Genomic DNA, 18,935 nt, shown 5'->3' on the forward strand with positions numbered 1-18,935 from the left:
AAACCCAGCTACACTAACTGCACTAACCAAATCCCCATACAATTATTTACCAGCCCCCCTGAAACATCATCATCAGTACAATTATCTGTTGCATCTGTCGGTCTCAGACAGCTTCGACCTTTGTGCCTCACCTTTCTCTCTGCTCTCCCCGCTAGCCTTGGGAAGATGGCTACCACCGCGTCTGCATGCCTTTCTCTCCGGCGTCCCCGGAACGGCAATGGCAAAGCCTCATGTCATGTTTCTTCTAAGGGCCTCCTAGGGTGCGCGCGCGCATGCCACCCACGTCCCCCTCGAGTGACGTCCTCGGGGGCATCCCCCTCGAGTGACGTCGCGCCATCCGGGTATTTAGCCTGTCCTTGTTTGCTAGCTAATCGAGTTATCAAGGATCGTGAATGGATGGAAAGCCTCCGGTCTGAGCTACTCTGCTGTTTCCTTGCTGCCCCTGGAAGCTCTCTCTGCCCTTTGGGGTATTTTTCTAACTTGGGTACCTGTTCCTCGAGGGTGATATAATTCAGAACTCTGGTTCAGAACTTTGGTTCATTCAGCCATTCCCAGAATCCTCAGTTGGCTGAATTACACTGACACTGTTGAAATATAGTGACTTTCTGACCCTCTCAGACTCAAGAATGTGGAAGATCTGGGAAACTTGTATGCTCTGCAAAGCCTATAATTAAAGGCCAGGTGGACATCAATGGCTATATTTACAGCATAATACAAGAAAGCTTGGTTCTCATGAAACCAAAATACAAGCTTGTGGTTCACAGATTTCTATCTCAACTGCAGGAGCCAGGTGAATGAAAATTTCCTGAGATTACAGCTTTAATTAAAGTCCTGGCACCAGCAACAGAATTCAGGCCTACTGTCTATTCAGAACACAGACCTATTACCTGTTTACACAACACAGAAGATCAAAGGAAGATCAGAAGAAACCAACAGCGAGAGCTTCAGGCACTATTCTGTTGAACCTTCACTGGACAAGATCATCTACAGGACAGAAGGAGTATCTAGAAAATGATGGCAAATGAGCTACACCTGAAAAACCTGTCAGGGCAGTTCAGGGATAGGTTGTCATGTGAACAGCATGATGTGTCTCTGTAAATGGGTCTTTGGGCAGTCACGTAATTCTAGAAGGTTCGGCAATACTGTATGTTTAACTATAAAAGAAGGTTCACTTCCTGTATTAGAGGAGATGCTGGTGATTTTGAAAGACAAAGGGCACCTAGTATACAGCATCTCCCAAGAACACTTTTGCCAAATAAAATGTACTTTATACCATTTACTGAGTCTAAGTGTTCTTGTTGCCCTGGCCCTGAGTACAGAAATTATGTACAAGGGCCCTTTGCTTTCTTTCAGGTGCCTATCTGGGATCAGGTACTCGCTCCTCGAGGGCCTGCTCTCCCTGGCTCGGTGCCTGTATACAACTACTTCTGCCTGCTGGGATCTCCACCTATACAGCTACCAACTTAGTGAGTAATCTAACATTGTCAGTCTGTCTCATCTACAGCTCTGCTGCACTGGGAACCTGTAACTGGATCTCCCTATACTATCTCTGTGAGACGGGTTTCCTCTGCCGAGGGTCCCTGGACTACTACCTCTGGATCACCTCACTACTGCCACCTCTGGTGGTATATCTCAGCTGTATAATAAAAGTCAAATCTCTGTGTTGGCGTGTCTCAAGTCTAGCCTAGTACTGTGGTCCCTCACGGGGCTCCTCCCCGTGAGCGTGGTCATCTCCACAGTACCCAAGAATCCACTCAAACACCTCAAAACCATAACATTATCTAAGGCCATGCTTTCACATTCTTTGTCTACTGTGTCACTGTGCGCTGGCCCGCTGTCTCTGAGGTTCTCACTGTCTTTTCTTTCAGAAATAGACCCTTTTGTAGCATTTTCACGGTCTAAAAATTAAAAATAATAATAAAAAATTAACATGGGGGGGTCATACTTTCTATTGATTTTACAATATTTTAAGAAGAATTTTGTAAAACTATAACAGTGTAAATTCTTACTATTTTGTTTACCTCTTGGTTTTTGGTATGGTCTTTTGTCAGATTTCTTTGGCATATGCTCCTCTTGGTCTGTTAAGTAAAAAGCACATGGTAATATCTTTTCATTTACACAGCCGAGAACTAATTGGAGGTCTGCTTGTATAGATATAAAAATTGCTTCCTTACCTTCAACCGGTTCCCTCTCTATTAAGATGTCGCTGTCTTTTCTTTTTCTTTTGGAAATAGGTTCTTTTGAATCATTTTCACATTATAAAAATTAAAAATATAAAAAACATGGGGTCACACATGCTTTTGATGCCTTTGCAACATAGCTCTCTGCTTCGATGGAGGTTGTAGAGGAAAAGAGGCATTTGGGCATAGACATTAAGGAAAAAAAAGTTTCTTACCTTCATTTGTATTATTGTCAGAAATGTCATGGGCTTTTGTTTTTGCTCTGAGGCCTTACTGCAACCAGAAAACAGACACACTTTTTTTTTTTTTTTGCCACAGTTTTAAAATCATATCCAAATACAAAAGATACAATAAAACTATTAACCCACCTTTCAGTTTTCTTTGTTGCCTCCGTTTAATGAGTGACAATTTATTAATAAGTCCAGACTTCTGCCTTTTTTTGTTTGAAGAATCTATTTCTGTTTTAAACTCTTCAGGTCTTACAAACTACAGACCGGTGAACTTTCTGGTCACTGCCTATACTTTTTATTTCCACATAACCACCAACAACCCTCAAAACTCGCATATTGTAACACAAAAGCTACTTGGCCCGTCTCTGTTATGTGATGGACATCTGCTGCAACTATCCCAGACACCCCCTTATAGTATAAGATAGCTCTCTTGATTGGATTATCATTTACAGGACTTTTGTGTGTATTTATCAATATCTCTTTAGATCTGAAGCCATTTCACAAAACTACAGTCTGTTGAACCTTCTGTGATTTAGGGATAGATTTTCAAAGGGTTAAGCACGTAACCTCGAAAACCTGCCCCTGAGCGCGCCAAGCCTATTTTGCATAGGCTCGGCGGCGCACGCAAGCCCCAGGATGCGCGTATGTCCCGGGGCTTTGTAAAAGGAGCGGGAAGGGGCGGGGTCGTGGGTGTGGTGCCGATTCGGGGGCGGGACAGAGGCCTCTGGCACAGCGGCCATGCTGGAGGTTCATGTGTTGGCAGCTTGCCGGCAGGCGTAACTATGGAAAACAAGGTGGGGGGGGGGGATTTAGGTAGGGCTGGGGGGCAGGTTAGATAGGGGAAGGGAGGGGAAGGTGGGGGGGGGAGCAGAGGGAATGGGGAAAGCCATCGGGGCTCCCCTGGGGCTCGGCACGCGCAAGGTGCACAAGTGTGCACCCCCTTGTGCGTGCCGACCCCGGATTTTATAACATGCGCGCGAAAGCGTGCATGTTATAAAATCGGGTGTACATTTGTGTGCAATGTGTTATCACTGTCTCTTTATGTCTTGGGGGCACTTTTCAAACTGTAGACTGATGAGCTTTTTCAGTGCTTTAATGGTCACCCCTCTGTGTATTCCTTCATCCCCCCACACAGCAATCCTAAAAAATATTGTGTATTGTAACACAAAACTGACTGCCCAAACTGTCACATGTTGAACAACTGTATTGTCTACAGCAGCCCCACCACCCCTTATGGCGAAGGCCTTTCTCTCTTGAATGGCTTGTCATCTAGGCCTCTTGTTTTTGCCTCCAAAGATTACACATTATACATTGTCTCACCCTGATTAGATTAACCTTTTATAGATCTTGAGTCCAGACAACTTCCCCCACATTTAGGTCATTGCAATTTTCATTCCTTAGTTAATGAAATGGTTGCTGTATCAACCATTTTACAGTCTGTGCATTGTTATCAATGAGACTTAATAAAACCATAAGGTACCCCCCTTTGTAGCCCCCAAAAACCTTCCATAGATCCTTAAATCATGATGGTCACATTTTGTTAATTCAGATATATATTTGTTCATTAGTTGTTTTTATATGTTTTTTAATAACTAATTTATACACCTGGCAACATTTATTAAATATCACAAAGTATTTCATGTTCAATACACACTTCTGAAAATATAGACAAGAAAAACATTACTAGCAAACATCGGTTGTTTTATTATGCACTTTTAAAAAAGGACTAGTGCTTTCTCCCAGTGATGATGGCATTTATATATTTCATCATTAAAATCTCATTTGTAGGTCTAAGCATACTGTTTAGTTTTTCTACAGGATTTAGAGCACTTTTCACACTGGGGCAGATTTTCAAAGGGTTATGCACGTAAGATACACGTGTAACCCCCGAAAAGCTGCCCCTTCCAATCCCTGCGCGCACCGAGCCTATCTTGCATAGGCTCGGCGGCGCGCGCAAGCCCCGGGACGCGCATAAGTCCCGGGGCTTTCCTGGGGGGCATGTCGGGGGGGCATGTCACAGCTGGTGCGTCATCTGGGGCGTTCCGGGGGTGGGGCCGCGGCCATGGTTCCGGCCCAGGGGCGTTCCGGGGGCGTGGCCACAGCCTCGGGACCAGCCCCTGGACCGGAACATGGCGTGCCGGCAGCCAGCCCGGCGCGCGCATGTTACACCTGCCTCGGGCAGGCGTTACTTTTGAAATAAAGGTGGTGGAGGGAAATAGGGCCGGGGGGCGGGTTAGTTAGGGGAAGGAAAGGGAAGGTGGGGGGCACCGGAAAGAAAGTTCCCTCCCAGGCCGCTCCGATTTCGGAGCGGACTCGGGGGGGAACGGAGGCAGGCTGAGTGGCTCGGCGTGCGCAGGCTGCTGATTTTGCACAGCCTTGTGCGTGCCGACCCCGGATTTTAAAATATATGCGTGGCTACGCGTGTATCTTTTAAAATCCGGCGTACTTTTGTTTGCGCCGGTTGCTTGAACAAAACTACGTGTGCACGTACTTTTTAAAAATCTGCCCCACTATAGGGATGTGAATCGGGCTTCGGACGATTGAAAATATCGGACGATATTTTCAAAATTGTCAGAAATCGGGGGCTCCCCCAAAATGATAGGAAAACCCCACGATATTGATCGTGGGGGTTCTCTTATTGTTTTGGGGGAGGGCGGGAAAAACAGCACACAAAAATAACCCCTAAACCCACCCTGACCCTTTAAAACTAATCCCTTAGCTTCCCTCCCCTCCCGACCCCCCCCCCCAAAACTTTTTACAGGTACCTGGTGGTCCAGTGGGGGTCCCTGGAGCGATCTCCTGCTCCCGGGCCGTCGGCTGCCACTAATCAAAATGGCGCCGATGGCCCTTTGCCCTTACCATGTGACAGGGTATCCGTGCCATTGGCCGGACCCTGTCGCATGGTAGGAGCACTGGATGGCCGGAGCCATCTTGTGCTCCTACCATGTGACAGGGGCTGACCAATGGCACTGGTAGCCCCTGTGACATAGTAAGGGCAAAGGCTATCGGCGCCATTTTGAATACTGGCAGCCAACGGTCCGAGTGCAGTAGGTCGCTCCCGGACCCCCGCTGGACTTTTGGCAAGTCTTGTGGGGGTCAGGAGGGTCCCCCAAGACTTGCCAAAAGCCCCTGATGGTCCAGTGGGGGTCCGGGAGCGCCTGGTTCATAATAAATTTTATTTAAGATCTGCTGGTGCAAGGCTCTTTTGTATGGCTGTAAACACAGAGGCCTGTTTTTTTTTTTTTTTAAAAGAAAACTAAATCCTTGTTTTATTCACTTTTGAAGTCTCACAACTTCCAACACCCAACACCCTGCTGTTAGTTATCATACCTGGGAACTCTCCGGATTTGGCCCGGAGACTCCGGAATTCTAAAAGAATTACCAGGTCTCCAGGCCAATACTGGAAATCTCCGGGTGCTGCAGCAAAACCAGTCTGCTTGGACCTGGAAAGAAAAAAGGAACGTCATTGGTATTGTGCGGCTGAAACAAGTGGAACTCGACAGTGATTTCTACCAACTCCGGACCTTTTTAACTCTTAACTTCACTTCCTCGTGACACCACCTGCTCCTGCACCGCCTGTTTCCTGTATCCAGCCACTTGCCCACCCCATCTTGTTTGCCTTGGCCAATCGATATTGCGATTTCCTGCCTGTGCATCAAACAATGAGTAAGAAACAGGCAGCATCCACTTCTGCAGCACAGGAGGAGAAGGAAGAGGCTGTTGCTGCTCCTGGAGCCCAAGTTAGAGTTGTTGCTAGTGTGTTTTGAAAGGGGGGGGGGGGAGAGAGAATGAATGAGCATGTCTGTGGGAGTGAGTGAGTGTTTATTTGTGCAGGAAGAAGAGATCTGAGAGTGTATGTAGGTGAGTAGGAGAGAGCTGAGTGCAAGTGAGCATGGGTGTGAAAGTGAGTGGGCATGTGTGTATGGAAGAGGGAGAGACGTACGTGAGTGAGACTGTGTGTGTTGGTGGGAGCATGGCAGAAGTAAAGGTGTAAATAGACATGTGAGAATGTGAGAGAATGTGCAGTGAAAGTAAGTGTAAACATGGAAGAGTGTTTATGAGAGCAAATTTATGAGCATCCGGTCACACTGTGCAGTTGCCCTCCCCCTGCCGCCCCCTGCTAATCCATGGTAATCTCAGGGTGAATAGAAGTCAAAAGTTCCCAGGTATGTTAATTATCTGCTGCTCAGATTTCACTCTGCCAGGATAGGGACGGTTGGGGCATGCGTATCTACAGTGAGGGTAGGAGGGAAGGGGGGAGATTCTCCCTGTCTCTGTGTACAGAATGAGAGACAGCTTCCTACCACCTCACAGCTAGTAACTTTTAAAACAGAGGGGCTAGAAAAAAAAAACATGCTTCCGGCTCTGTCATCAATAAAAAGCAATAGGGACATTTCTGCTGATGTTCTAGGGGATGCATTTTTGGGAAGGTGGGTTCGGTTTTGTAATGTACTTCCGGTGAGATCATAAAAAAACAGCCAGAGTCCATTAATTCTGTCATCATTAAAAAGCGACAGGGCCCTTTCTGATGACGTTCTAGGGGGCGTGTTTGTGTGTGGGGGGGTGTGGGTGAGGGGTTGGACTTCTGGTGATGTCATACATGTGACATAGGGGGTTTGGCTTGGGGTGGGGTATGGGAGAGGCCATCAGTGACATCATGGGGAGATTGGTTTGAGGGTGGGGTATGGGTGGGGCCAGGGGCGGAGCTAGGTGCATGGCCAGGGGTACGGATGGGGATGCTGCCAGGGTGGGAGGGGGCAGGGTTTGTGGTGGGGCTACACCCCATTCATTTCTAGGGGTGGCCAGGGCACGGGCAGGGTATGGGTGGGGCTTAGACTGGAAGTGAACGCTGATTGGCTGACATCCTTATTTCACCTGTCAATCAGCTTGATTGGCAGTGTACCCATAGCTTACTAATGTGTTTGTAGCAATTTTGATAGCAGCTCCAGACATGTTAAGCCCTTTTTCTTATTAGTTTTCTTCATGATTTCTCCTCATTTTTATGCCTCCGCTTTGTTATACTTTTAACCATGTTTTGAGCCAATGATTTGATTTTCTTTTTATTCTCCTTTTGTTTCTTGTTTAGTAATTATTTCTTTGGCTCTTACTCTATTTCCTTTTTTCTAGATGAATATTGCGATGTCTGTATGCATTGGAAAATTCAATAAAAATAGTTGGAAAAAAAATGTACACGTGATCGTTCACATGCTCAGTGCTACCCACTCCCAGGGATAAATAGTAGCTTTCCCCAAGTCTATCTGACTAATAATTGTTTATGGACTTTTCTTCCAGGAACTTGTCGAAACCCTTTTTAAAATGTGGCTGTGCAAGCTTATCCATATCTTCTGGCAGCAAATTCCGTAGCTTAATTGTCCATTGAGTGAAAAACTACTTTCTCTAATTTTGTTTAATATCTGCTATCCATTACTTTCATAGAGTGTCTCCTTGTACTTTCTGAAAGAGTAAATAAATACCTGTTACCGATTTATTTGTGCCACCCCATTCATGATTTTATAAACCTCTCTCATATCCCTCATAAAGGTAAATTAATTAGGGGATGCATGAATATGTCAGGCTTGCGTGCACCGAGTGGAGTTTAAGAGCAACCGAGATGCACGCTTATCTCCTAGAACGCGCACATCTCGGAAGTTTTCTAAAAAAGGGCATGGGCATTTCAGGCGTGAACCTGAGATGTGTTCGTAAATACTTACATGATCCAGTGCACACAGATGCCCCCTAACATGTAACTTTACTTCTGCTATGGATGATGTTAGGTTAGGTAGGGCTCTTCAGCTTGGAGAAGACAGGGGCGGTAACTTTCAAACTGGCGCATGTGTGCAAATTTGCGCGCATATGTCAGCCCGCGCCCAGGGACATGGCCATTTTATAATGTAAGCACGCATATGCGAGCATGTTATAAAATAGCCTGGCTGCGTGTACGTGTGCCAAATTTTAAGTGGGCACGTGCATGCAAATGCTGCTTCTATCGCGTACATTGGGAGATTTTAAAAGGAGTGTGTGCTGATGCTAGTCCCAGTTTTACCAGTTCGTCCCCAGTTCACCCATTTATGAGATAGGTCTCCAAGCCCCCGCTAGTTTAATAGCCTTCACTACCCCCAGTTAGCCCTGACCCTTACATATTACAATCTACAAGTGTTTGTTTTTCAACCCCTGCCATAAAAGTGCCCGAAGGAATGCCTCCTTTCCATGCAGTTAAAAGTGTAAACACTATGAAAGCTTGTGCATTCTTTTAACCGCACTGAGTTGGGAAGTTTTCAAAAAGGGGAAGCTACCTATATAAATATCGATTTTTACTCGGCCAGATATCTTATTGAAAATTGCTTTGTCTCCAACTTCCATGTCTGTATATTGTCTTATTCCCCCAAAAGAGACCCAAAGCAGTTTTCCTTATACATTATTACATCATAAAACAGTACAATAAATCAAAACAATAAAATAAACAAATAAAACAATGATTAAAGGTCCCTAATGCTGGTCTACGCCATCCCCTACTCGGGGCCGGTGCAAGAGTATTTGGCATCCTAGGTGAACCTTTATTCACGCACCCCCTCCTCCCCCAGCTTGCCTACTAGTGGCAGCTCCAGCACAGTACTCCGTCCTACCGGTAGTATTGGCTTTGGTACATAACCCCTCTGGACCTTATGTTGGTAGAATTTTGCAACCTTCCCCCCCCCCCCCCCCCCCCCCCCCCCCCCCCCAATGCCCTCTCCCAATGTTGATGCTCTAGGCAATGGCCTAGTTTGTTTAATGGAAGCACCGTCCTCTCACCAGGGAAAGTGACAGGCCATATTGCAAAACTCCTGCCTAATTAATTTCCCACTTGGGCCCACCATCATATTGCCATACCACAGATCAGATGTAGGCTCTAGTACCTGCCATCTCTTTAGTTGTAATTAGTTATTGAGTTTTTCTTTCCCCCTCTGCTTATCACCTCCCAGTTACATCCCCCTGTTTTATTGTAACTTTCCGCTCCTTCTGGTTATGGTTAACGTTATAATGCTTCTGTTCCCTGTAAACCGATTTGATTTGATCTGTATCATGAAAGTCGGTATAGAAAAGCTTTAAAAATAAATAAATATTATGTTCAATATAAAACATAAAAAAAATATAATATAATCCCTTACAGCATCCTACAAGGACAGGGAAGAAAATCCATGCTTTCCAACCCAATAACATCTGCTTTCGCCAAGCAAGCAGGGAGAAAATATAACTGCAGGCATTTTTATTTGTAGATGAAGCAATAATTCTTAATTGAGCAGAAACTAAACTGGGATTTCATGTGACTGGAACACTGTTTTTCATTTTTATCTGTACCTTATTGCAGTTGGTGAGTTTCCAATAATAAAAAAAAAAAATCCCAAACCCTTGTAACGATATTTGGGCAAGATGGCTTAAGCAACTGACTGAATGGCCTCCTTTAGCGTCTGGAAATTTGCCTTGCATGGCCTGATATTTGCCTTACTGACTGGCTATTTAGAAAGAGACAAGAGAAATACTTCAGGTACCTAACTAGCATTGAATCTGAGAAACACACCGTAAAGGGATCACAAATTGGGATTTGTTTAGAACAGAGAAATTTGCTCGGAAAAATCTTTGGGCGATTTGGGCCTGAGCGCGCCCGTGGGAGATCAACTTGTTTAAAGTCGCAGCTTCTCTTGGGAGGCCATAACGTACCTGTGGTAACTTATGCGCAGAAGTTTTTTTTAACATCAGTAAGTCTGCATGTGAGTCCAAATTCCGCACCCCTCCCCTAAAAACGCTTCTCTGCCGTTTGCAGAAAAGTATGGGCCTAACAGGGTTACTCGCCTTCCTTACCCCAACTGAGCCCTGGTCTATTTTAGTGTAACTGGGGAAGGGTGGCAGGAAAGAGGAGGGGGGGGGGTGAGGCACTTCCCCACCTTATTTTCAGCTCCGGTGCACACAGGGCCTCTTAATTTTCTGTATTATAGGCAGGTTTTCGGTGCTCCAATAATACAAGGATTTTCCTTCCCTAATTGTTTGACGCTAATAAAATAAGTACAGTTGTCATATTCTCTCTTCCTTTTATCGTGCCTTATACTTGATGATATTATGACACGCTTTCATGTCAAGTATTTCAAACAGTGACATTGGAATTACAAATTATAATGTGTTTCAAGATATGACTTTGCTTATGGCACACGTGCCCAGATCGGTGCCAGGACTGATAAACCATTAAATGGGGTCCCTTCTCATATCCATCTACATACATTGGTACATATATTTTTAAAACTGCTTTAAAATGTTGTAGTTTCTTTTATCTTTCCTTTTTTGAACCAGTTCAGTGCGTACCAAGCAAATACTTTGATTATTCACATTTAAATCTGCATTTAAATGTTAATTTTTTTTGCAATTATTTGGTTTGCATGATTCTGAAATAACGTCGGAAGATACAGATTGGTTATTCAAAGCGAATTTAATGAGGAGCAAGAATTTCTATTCCGTGTTTAGCAACTGCTAATGATTGTGCATTGAAAACCTGCATTCAAGGTAAACATCGCAATAGGATGTAATTGGAGTAGAGAAGAACATTGCAGGCATCAATAAGTAATTGTTAAAAAAAAAAAAAAAAAAAGAAAATCAATTCAAAAAGTCCACACATTCTACATTCACTAAGAACATGAGTGAAGGTTATGAAGAATAAAACGGAAGATAAAATAATAGGGGAATTCAACAGAGTAACAAAACTGCCCCTTGTGATCTTGGGCAAGTCCCTTACCCCTTCCATTGCCTCAGATTGCGAGCCCTCTGGGGTTATGGAAATACCTACAGGACCCGAATGTAATCTGCTTTGAAGTGCCTGAAAAGCAGAATATAAATCAATAAAAGTCGTCCCTTCCAGCTGCTACCCACCCACCACCCGCTGCAGATAGTCCTGCAGGACCGCACCATCCTTTGCCTGTTAAGTGTGGGAGGTTCCTTACTGACCTGATACTCGGTTACTGACCTCTTTGACCTCAGCTTGCTCCACGACCTCATAACCGCTAAACATTGCTTTTCCCCTTTCACGCCCCTACTGGGGGCAGGTGAGTTTTCTCTGGCTAGTTGTGTTTGTAGAAAGGCAACATGTGCCTTGCTGCTCCTCCATTCTGCTATCATAGCTCCTCTTATGTTTCATTAACCACATTCCTCCCATCTTTCCACTCTTTTATTCTCGTCCTTCCTTTAACCCCTCTCTCTTTTTTTTTTTTTTCATCCTCTACCTTTTGAGCCCCTTCTGTAGATGGTGATGGAGATCCACTCTCTCCCTTGTTTATATTTTGTTATCCTGTAAGCTCACACCACTGCCGTTTTGTGCCAGTTAATTGCCTCTGTGGTGAGCACACAGCCGGGGCTTCGTTTTGTGTATTGCTTGAAGTTCTGCTTCCTGCAGTGTCCACATTCAGACATTGTTACTACTTAAACAGCCTCTTCTTTGTGAGTAAAGAATAATTGCCCCAAGCTATTCATCCAGCTATCTGTAACAATGACAATGGATTGGAAAATAGCACACCTGGCTTTCCAGAAGCCCAGAACGCAGGTCTTCTTTTCCAAGGCAAGATTTGTAACACAATGGCCATGGTCTTCCTGAGGTGCTCAGCCTAAGGGACTCCCTCAAGCTACTGCTCCATTCCTGACTCTTGGGAAATGTTTGACATAGCAGGAGGTAGGTATTCAAAGAGCCTGGAGCGCTGTGGGATGCAGTGACAAAAGACAACGGATGAGCTTTTTATTTATTTTTTTTCCCTTCCAGAGGGATCAGGTGTGCCTCAGAACATTTGTCAATCCCTGTTGTATATTGACTTGCATTTTTTGTTCTGTTTTAAGGCTGTGTGGGTTCACTTGTCTATTAAATTTGTCACCATAGAAGGATGAGACTCCTGCATTGTGAAATGAAATCAAGCCTTGTAAATTACATTTTCGTTTGCACAGCTCAAGGATTCAGCATTGATAGGGAAACAAACAAGAGCCCCAAACTGGTGAGGCACCAGCCAGTCACTCAGATGTCGTGGCACCTTTAATAATTACATGCATACACCGTGGATCCAGCACTTTTACATTGACCTTCATTCATAGTTGGGCTTTTTCTCACCGGTGTCGTATATCAGGCATGCACCAATCATTTATAGAAGTTAACATTTGCTATACAAAATAATGGAATGCATGGATATAAATAGCTCTGCTCATGGTGGATTTTGAATCTAGCTTCATAAACTATTAAACTAGATTTGAACCAGAAATCTAGAGATTAGAAGGTTTTGCATCTTTGCTATCCAGAAATCCAGGTCTCCCTGAGGATTATTTTTCTTACATTCCTCCACCCTTCTCCCAAGCCTCCTCTTATGATGGGTAAGGTTTTCATCTCGTAATTATTAACGGAATACTCCCATCTAAATAAAATTATTCACTTAAAAAGTCATTCAAAACTTCCTTTATTCCTACACCAGCCATGTTGATGAGCATAAGAAATGACACTGCATGCTGCTATTTGATTGGATGGTAACAGCATGTGATATCATTTGTGACACTACTGCCAGCAAGGAACAATAAGGTCCCGTGTTATATCATGCAGTTTGTGAAATTCTTGCAAATGGAGAAGGCTCTAGAGTACCAGGATTAGCTGCTTAAAAGTTAAATTGCAGAGATGCCTGCTGAGCCGTAAAGCCATTGGTACTTCTGAAATACGTATTGTAGAGTTATGTTTTAAAGAAACGTCTTTGTAACAGACCTGAAGATAAAGTGATGGTTTGTAGTATTTTCTTTAATTTGGAAGGAATGGAAGTTTGAACCATATTATGGGTGATTTTATAACCTTTGAACAAACAGTTAAGGTCCCTGGGAGGTATGGCTGAGCGTATATTCTCATGTACTATAAATGGTGAATTTGAAGGACTCTGCAGACCCAGGGATCATGCTGCTGTTTTAATAGAACAGGGAAATGACATTTACAGAATGGAGGAGTAGCCTAGTGGTTTTAGCATTGGGCTATGAACCAGGGCAACCTGGGTTCAGTTCCTGTTGTTGCACCGTGGGCAAGTCACTTTACCCTGCATTGCCTCAGGTACAAAATTAGATTGTAAACCCTGTGGGGACAGGGAATGTAATCCACTTTGATGTACACTTTGAAGTGCCAAAAAGCAGAATATGATAATAAATAAGTTGTTGCATTTTGTCATTTCCCATCCAGAACTACACAAAAAAGCAATGACGTTTTGTTTTTAGTGCATTATAGTCCCATTTAGCATGTACCACAATGACAGCAATGAAACGCACTCCCCTGTCCACCCCCACCTCCCAAAAATGAAAACCTTTAGACGGGTGGCTTTGTGAATGGAGTTTGGACACTGAGTCCCTGCTTTCTTGTTGCAGAGGAAGTGGTGGAGGGGAAAAGCGCCATTCTCCTAGGGATGAGCCAGTGGAACTCCAACGACCTGGTGGAGCAGATTGAAACCATCGGGAAGCTGGAAGGAAATCCAGGTAACGTCACATTTCTGACCCCTTTTTTCCCCCCCATTTGGTAACTGATAACAGCACGGCCTGACAAACAAGTTCTGTAGCTGGAGCCATTCTCTGGAAATACCTGTACACTGAAAAATAATCCATGATATATTACTTATGTTGCTATTAATTGCTTTCCTACCCTTGTGAGTTTACCTGTAGCTAACAGACTGTTCCAGGAGTAAAATGAAGTTACAATTAAGGGCTCTGTTCTCATCTTTTCTTCTCTTTTTTCCTGAAAGCAGCTCTCTCACTCAAAGTCCATTCTGAGAGCTGCTACAGCAGTCTGGAAGATTGAGAAGCCCTCTGAATAAAACTTGCCTCCTGCCATAGAATAATTTGGAGCGAAGGAAAGAAAAGAGCTCTCAAATTATTTTTCTCTAGGTGTTTTAGCTGTGGCATTTTTTTATATGTACATGACCATAGCACCTAAGTCAATTTAATGCCGAGTGGCGGTAAGACATCAATCTTCTGTGCGCACACTAAAATTCTTATCTTTGAGTACTTTGAATTGTTTTAATGTTTGGTTGCATACATTTGCACCATTTGCAGCAAATCAAAATTTAAAAAAATATGTTGAAACGATTGAAATTAGCAAAGGAAATTTTGTTCTGGCCTTTTGCAGATCTGAACCTGGATTGGAATCTGGTATGAAGAGGCTCCCCTTCATTCCTAATCTGACTGGGTTTGATACCACTAATGAAATAATACTTACTCAATAAAAGGGAGTCAGTGTGGGCGAGGTAATTTGTGATGCTGTTCTGGCCCTGGCTGCGCACAGAGATGCGTAAACTTCTTCAAAACAGGCCTGTCAATCAAAAACCTGGAAAATTGTCAGTTCCCTAGAATTGTCTGCTGAATTTTTTTCCTTTATGAAGAAACTCGAGTTGAATTTCTCAACAGTTCACTTTGGAGTTGGTGAATTTGCTTTGGAATCTTGAAAATTCCAAATCAAAGTTCTGATTATTATTTATTTTTTTTTAAATATTCCTCAAATCTGCTGGGCAAAAATGTGATTTCCTCAGTAGCTTGAAGGAAAATCTAAAAATGTTATTGACTTCTAAATGGGCTGAGTTTGACTTAGAAGTTGTTCATATATCTGTACTTACTCTCAATGATGCAGGTGAGTTGCAGGAAGCTGCAATTTACACAATGGTTACCTTTTGAGTTTTTTTTAAACTAATTGCTTTTTTAAATTAATTTTTAGTTATAAAAAGCAGACTGACTTGACTCATGGATTGGAGCGATTATATAGCCTTGCTGAATTTAAGTGTAAAAACCATTAACTAGCAAGTAAATAACATTGCAGCTAGAGAGCAAATATTGAATTGAGATATGGAATATATATCTAATATTTTCTGCTAAGTCCTTTGTACTTATCAACTTCATTTGAGCATGATGATTACAGCTTACTTACATTTACTTTTTAAGTATTGCTGGTTTAGTAATGTGCCATTGTTCATACTCACCCAACAGTGCATTTGAAACAGTGACAATTTGTAATTAGAAAAGACCGCATTAAGGGACTGAATAAGGAAAGAAAGAATGCACTTTGTGGCAACCCTCGACAATAACGGCATAAAGAGCTCCCTTATGGTGTCCTGTTAATTTGTTTTAACGGAACTTGGGGGCCCAACAGGAAGTGCTCAGGGACTCCTGCTGCCTTTTAAGGACTCCACGCTCCTTCTGTCGTGGACAAGAGAAATGAATCAATTCTTCTCTGACTATTCTGTTCTATTAATTAAACCGAAGCCAGATTGAAGAATAGCTCTGCTTGATTGCAGGCCAATAGCAAGTTTCCTCTGCGAGCGTGGAATGGGAGAATGGTTATTCCCTATGTTAAACAAGATGATTAAGTGCAAGGCTGATTGACGCGGTGGTTGGTAAGACTGGGGCACCACAGTGCCGGACTCTAGAGCTTAATGCTTCACTGATGTTTCTGTTGTATGGCTGGCCAGGACTGGCAATGCTGCTGAAGCCACAAGGCAAGCCCCTAAGCTAGAGTTAGTACATTTAATTTAAGAGAAATAATTTTGCTCTTTGCTCTAGTCTAGTGTTTGTTTATTTTCTACTGGTTAATTTTGATATAGAGCAGAGAAAGGGAATTTAGCAATCTGGCTTTCTTTCAGATAATTTTATTGTGACTGATCTAATGCAGACCTCCTTGGTTGTTGCCTCTAAAATGACTTCTAGTGAAAAGTGGACTTTTTCTTTATTAGCCAGTTTGACTGCCTCCCCATGCCCTGCTCCCAGAAAAGAAATCATCAAAGTAGTTCCAAGAATTAAGGCTAATTGGCACCAGTAGGTATTTGGATGATAATTACTTGGAGAAAAATATTATGGTTTATTCCAATTTGGGATGAGACAAGTAATTAACAAACCTAACCCAACGAAAATATTGCATTTAGTTATTTAATTCTTACAGGGGACTTCAGATAAACTACTTTGCATATGTCACACATTATTTGGTTGTACTAGACTTCTAATGCCATTTGTTACTCTAGATATAATTCACAGTTTTAATTATTTGTTTATAGTCCACTTCCCCAGTTAAAATAGCCATCCAAAGCTATATACAAAGCTTTCACAAAAACAGTACATACAGGAGAGACCTCCTTCTATATCCTTACTACATGTCTGTTTTTGACAATCCAGCTGGGATCTCTTTTCTCCTCGACTTTAATTATGTTACCTGTTCTTATGATTCTAATTGAACTCAAACCTTTTAATTTATTTTCTTGTATTAGACACCTTGTTGTATTTAGTATTTTATTTAGTTTTTAATATGTATGCTCACCTTGTAAGCCATTTTGACTACCTCCCGGTAAAAAAAAATGGTATATAAAAATTGTTTAAATAAATATATAACTAGTAACTGCTGCTCTGTGTAGGTTACTCCCATCCCTTATGTTAAGAATAGTATACTTAAAAGCAAGACCAAGCAAACCCTTAACAAAATTACTGCAACATTTTTACACGGTGAACGGCCTTCCTGATAATTCAGACGGTGCTGCTTTAATGTACTTTACTTTTAGACTTGGTCGTAGAAGTGTTATCCCCAATGCCAGTGTATTAGTACCCCAGACTTTTTTGCTGCCCCACTGTCAGAGCAGAGAGCGATGTTGCAGTTGTGTCTAACTCATCAAGGCTAATTGGTTAAGGGTAGTAATCCTCCTATGCCTTCTGATTAAGGGTACTGACTGCCATTCCGTGCAAGTTACCACCGTACACTATTTTCTTCATAGCTGAAAGTGACAGGTCTCATTGGTAATGGCCGAGACATGGCATGCCGTAGCTGTAAGTGACAGGCCTCATTGGTAATGGCCGAGACATGGCATGCCGTAGCTGTAAGTGACAGGCCTCATTGGTAATGGCCGAGACATGGCATGCCGTAGCTGTAAGTGACAGGCCTCATTGGTAATGGCCGAGACATGGCATGCCGTAGCTGTAAGTGACAGGCCTCATTGGTAATGGCCGAGACATGGCATGCCGTAGCTGTAAGTGACAGGTCTCATTGGTAATGGCCGAGACATGGCATGCCGTAGCTGTAAGTGACAGGCCTCATTGGTAATGGCCGAGACATGGCATGCCGTAGCTGTAAGTGACAGGCCTCATTGGTAATGGCCGAGACATGGCATGCCGTAGCTGTAAGTGACAGGCCTCATTGGTAATGGCCGTGGCATGCCATAGCTGTAAGTGACAGGCCTCATTGATATGGTTGGAACATGGCATGCTGTAGCTGTTAGTGACAGGGCTCTGTGGTTAGGGTTTGAAAATGGCATACATAGGAGCAAAATAAACAATAAAAAAAAGTATGACTATAAACACTATAAAGCGAACAATCAAATACTATCATTTTTGCATTTTTTGGACTAAAAGTTTGGGTACCTTTTTATTATGGCCACACCCTCTGTTTTTAAGAATCTCCTTCCTTGGTCCACTCTTCAATTCCTCACGTTGCATTGATGATGTTTTTTTGGGGTTTTTTTTTTTTACATGGATCAGTGTGATATAGGAGTGGGGTTCAATGGGAGCCAGATAATCACTCTGATTTACTTTGATACCTGGAATAGATTTCTGGCAGAGGTGGTAGAAGCCAAAAAGGTGGCAGGAGAAACTATAGTGGCAGGGGAAGGGATGGAGAAGATACTGTATGGGTAGGAGCTCTGGCAGCACCATAAGCAAGTGCAAATGGATAGATTGGATGGACCAAGCAGTTCTTATCTGCTGACATCTTCTGTGTTTCTGTATGATTGGAATAATTAAGTAAGACATGCTTTTAATTAAAAAAAAAATAGCCATGTATCATGAATGTCAGAATCAGAAAAGGAGATACATAACTTTGTTTTTCGCTGTCAAATGAATTCTCTAAACTCTATTATCTTTCCAAGCACTGTTGCTTTAGGCTGCAGTTTATAAAAGTATTCAGACGGTTGCAAAGTCTTTTGCAGATCCTTTTACTCATGGATTTTGCATCATTCCCTCCAGGGAAAGTACAAGCATTATTTCTCTTTGAAAATTTCCTAGGGGAAGGAAGTACCCAAAGAGATTCACATCTGCTTTGTCTGTGCGTATTTTTTTCCCCTTCAAAGTAATGCATGCAATATTGAAAATGCAAAACTACACAAGTTGTGGCCGTTCCCTGACCTAACCTCACCTCCGAACCTGCCTGCTTGGGTCTGTGGGTCAAAGTGTGAGTGTGATTGATTCCCCATGCTTACGTTTACCATTGGGAAGAGTGGGCAATTTCCAGACATCCTTTTCACCAGTTCAAATAAGCCCTTTACTTGGCTAAATGGCTTTTGAAAACAAATTGCTCTCTGAACATACATAGGTCAATATTGAGCTGGGTGGTGAGCAGCAAGTTACCCTGTTAAAGTTTCCTTAACTGAGATATTCCTTTCTCTATGTAGCCCAGCATTCTTCTGGCTGTAGCTATCGCCTTGTCGCATTGCTTCGCCATCTACAGATTGCCAGACACTATTACTCACCTAATGTAACCTGTTAT

The 18,935-nt window shown here is 43.0% G+C and overlaps 1 protein-coding gene across 4 annotated transcripts in view; it reads left to right on the forward strand.

The window, feature by feature from the left end:
- The window catches only part of PITPNM3 (PITPNM family member 3), a 628,273-nt gene that overhangs the window by 275,121 nt on the left and 334,217 nt on the right, over window positions 1–18,935 (forward strand). For 3 of the 4 annotated variants that reach the window (XM_029612401.1, XM_029612398.1, XM_029612399.1), the window contains exon 3: window positions 13,799–13,906. The exons of the other annotated variant lie outside the window; for it this stretch is intronic. In XM_029612401.1, the coding sequence (XP_029468261.1) occupies window positions 13,799–13,906 (108 nt within the window). The remainder of the gene's footprint in view (window positions 1–13,798; window positions 13,907–18,935) is intronic. 4 annotated transcript variants of the gene reach the window in all.

The sequence above is a fragment of the Rhinatrema bivittatum genome, chromosome 8, assembly GCF_901001135.1.
Source record: "Rhinatrema bivittatum chromosome 8, aRhiBiv1.1, whole genome shotgun sequence".
In the NCBI taxonomy this organism is placed as follows: domain Eukaryota; kingdom Metazoa; phylum Chordata; class Amphibia; order Gymnophiona; family Rhinatrematidae; genus Rhinatrema; species Rhinatrema bivittatum.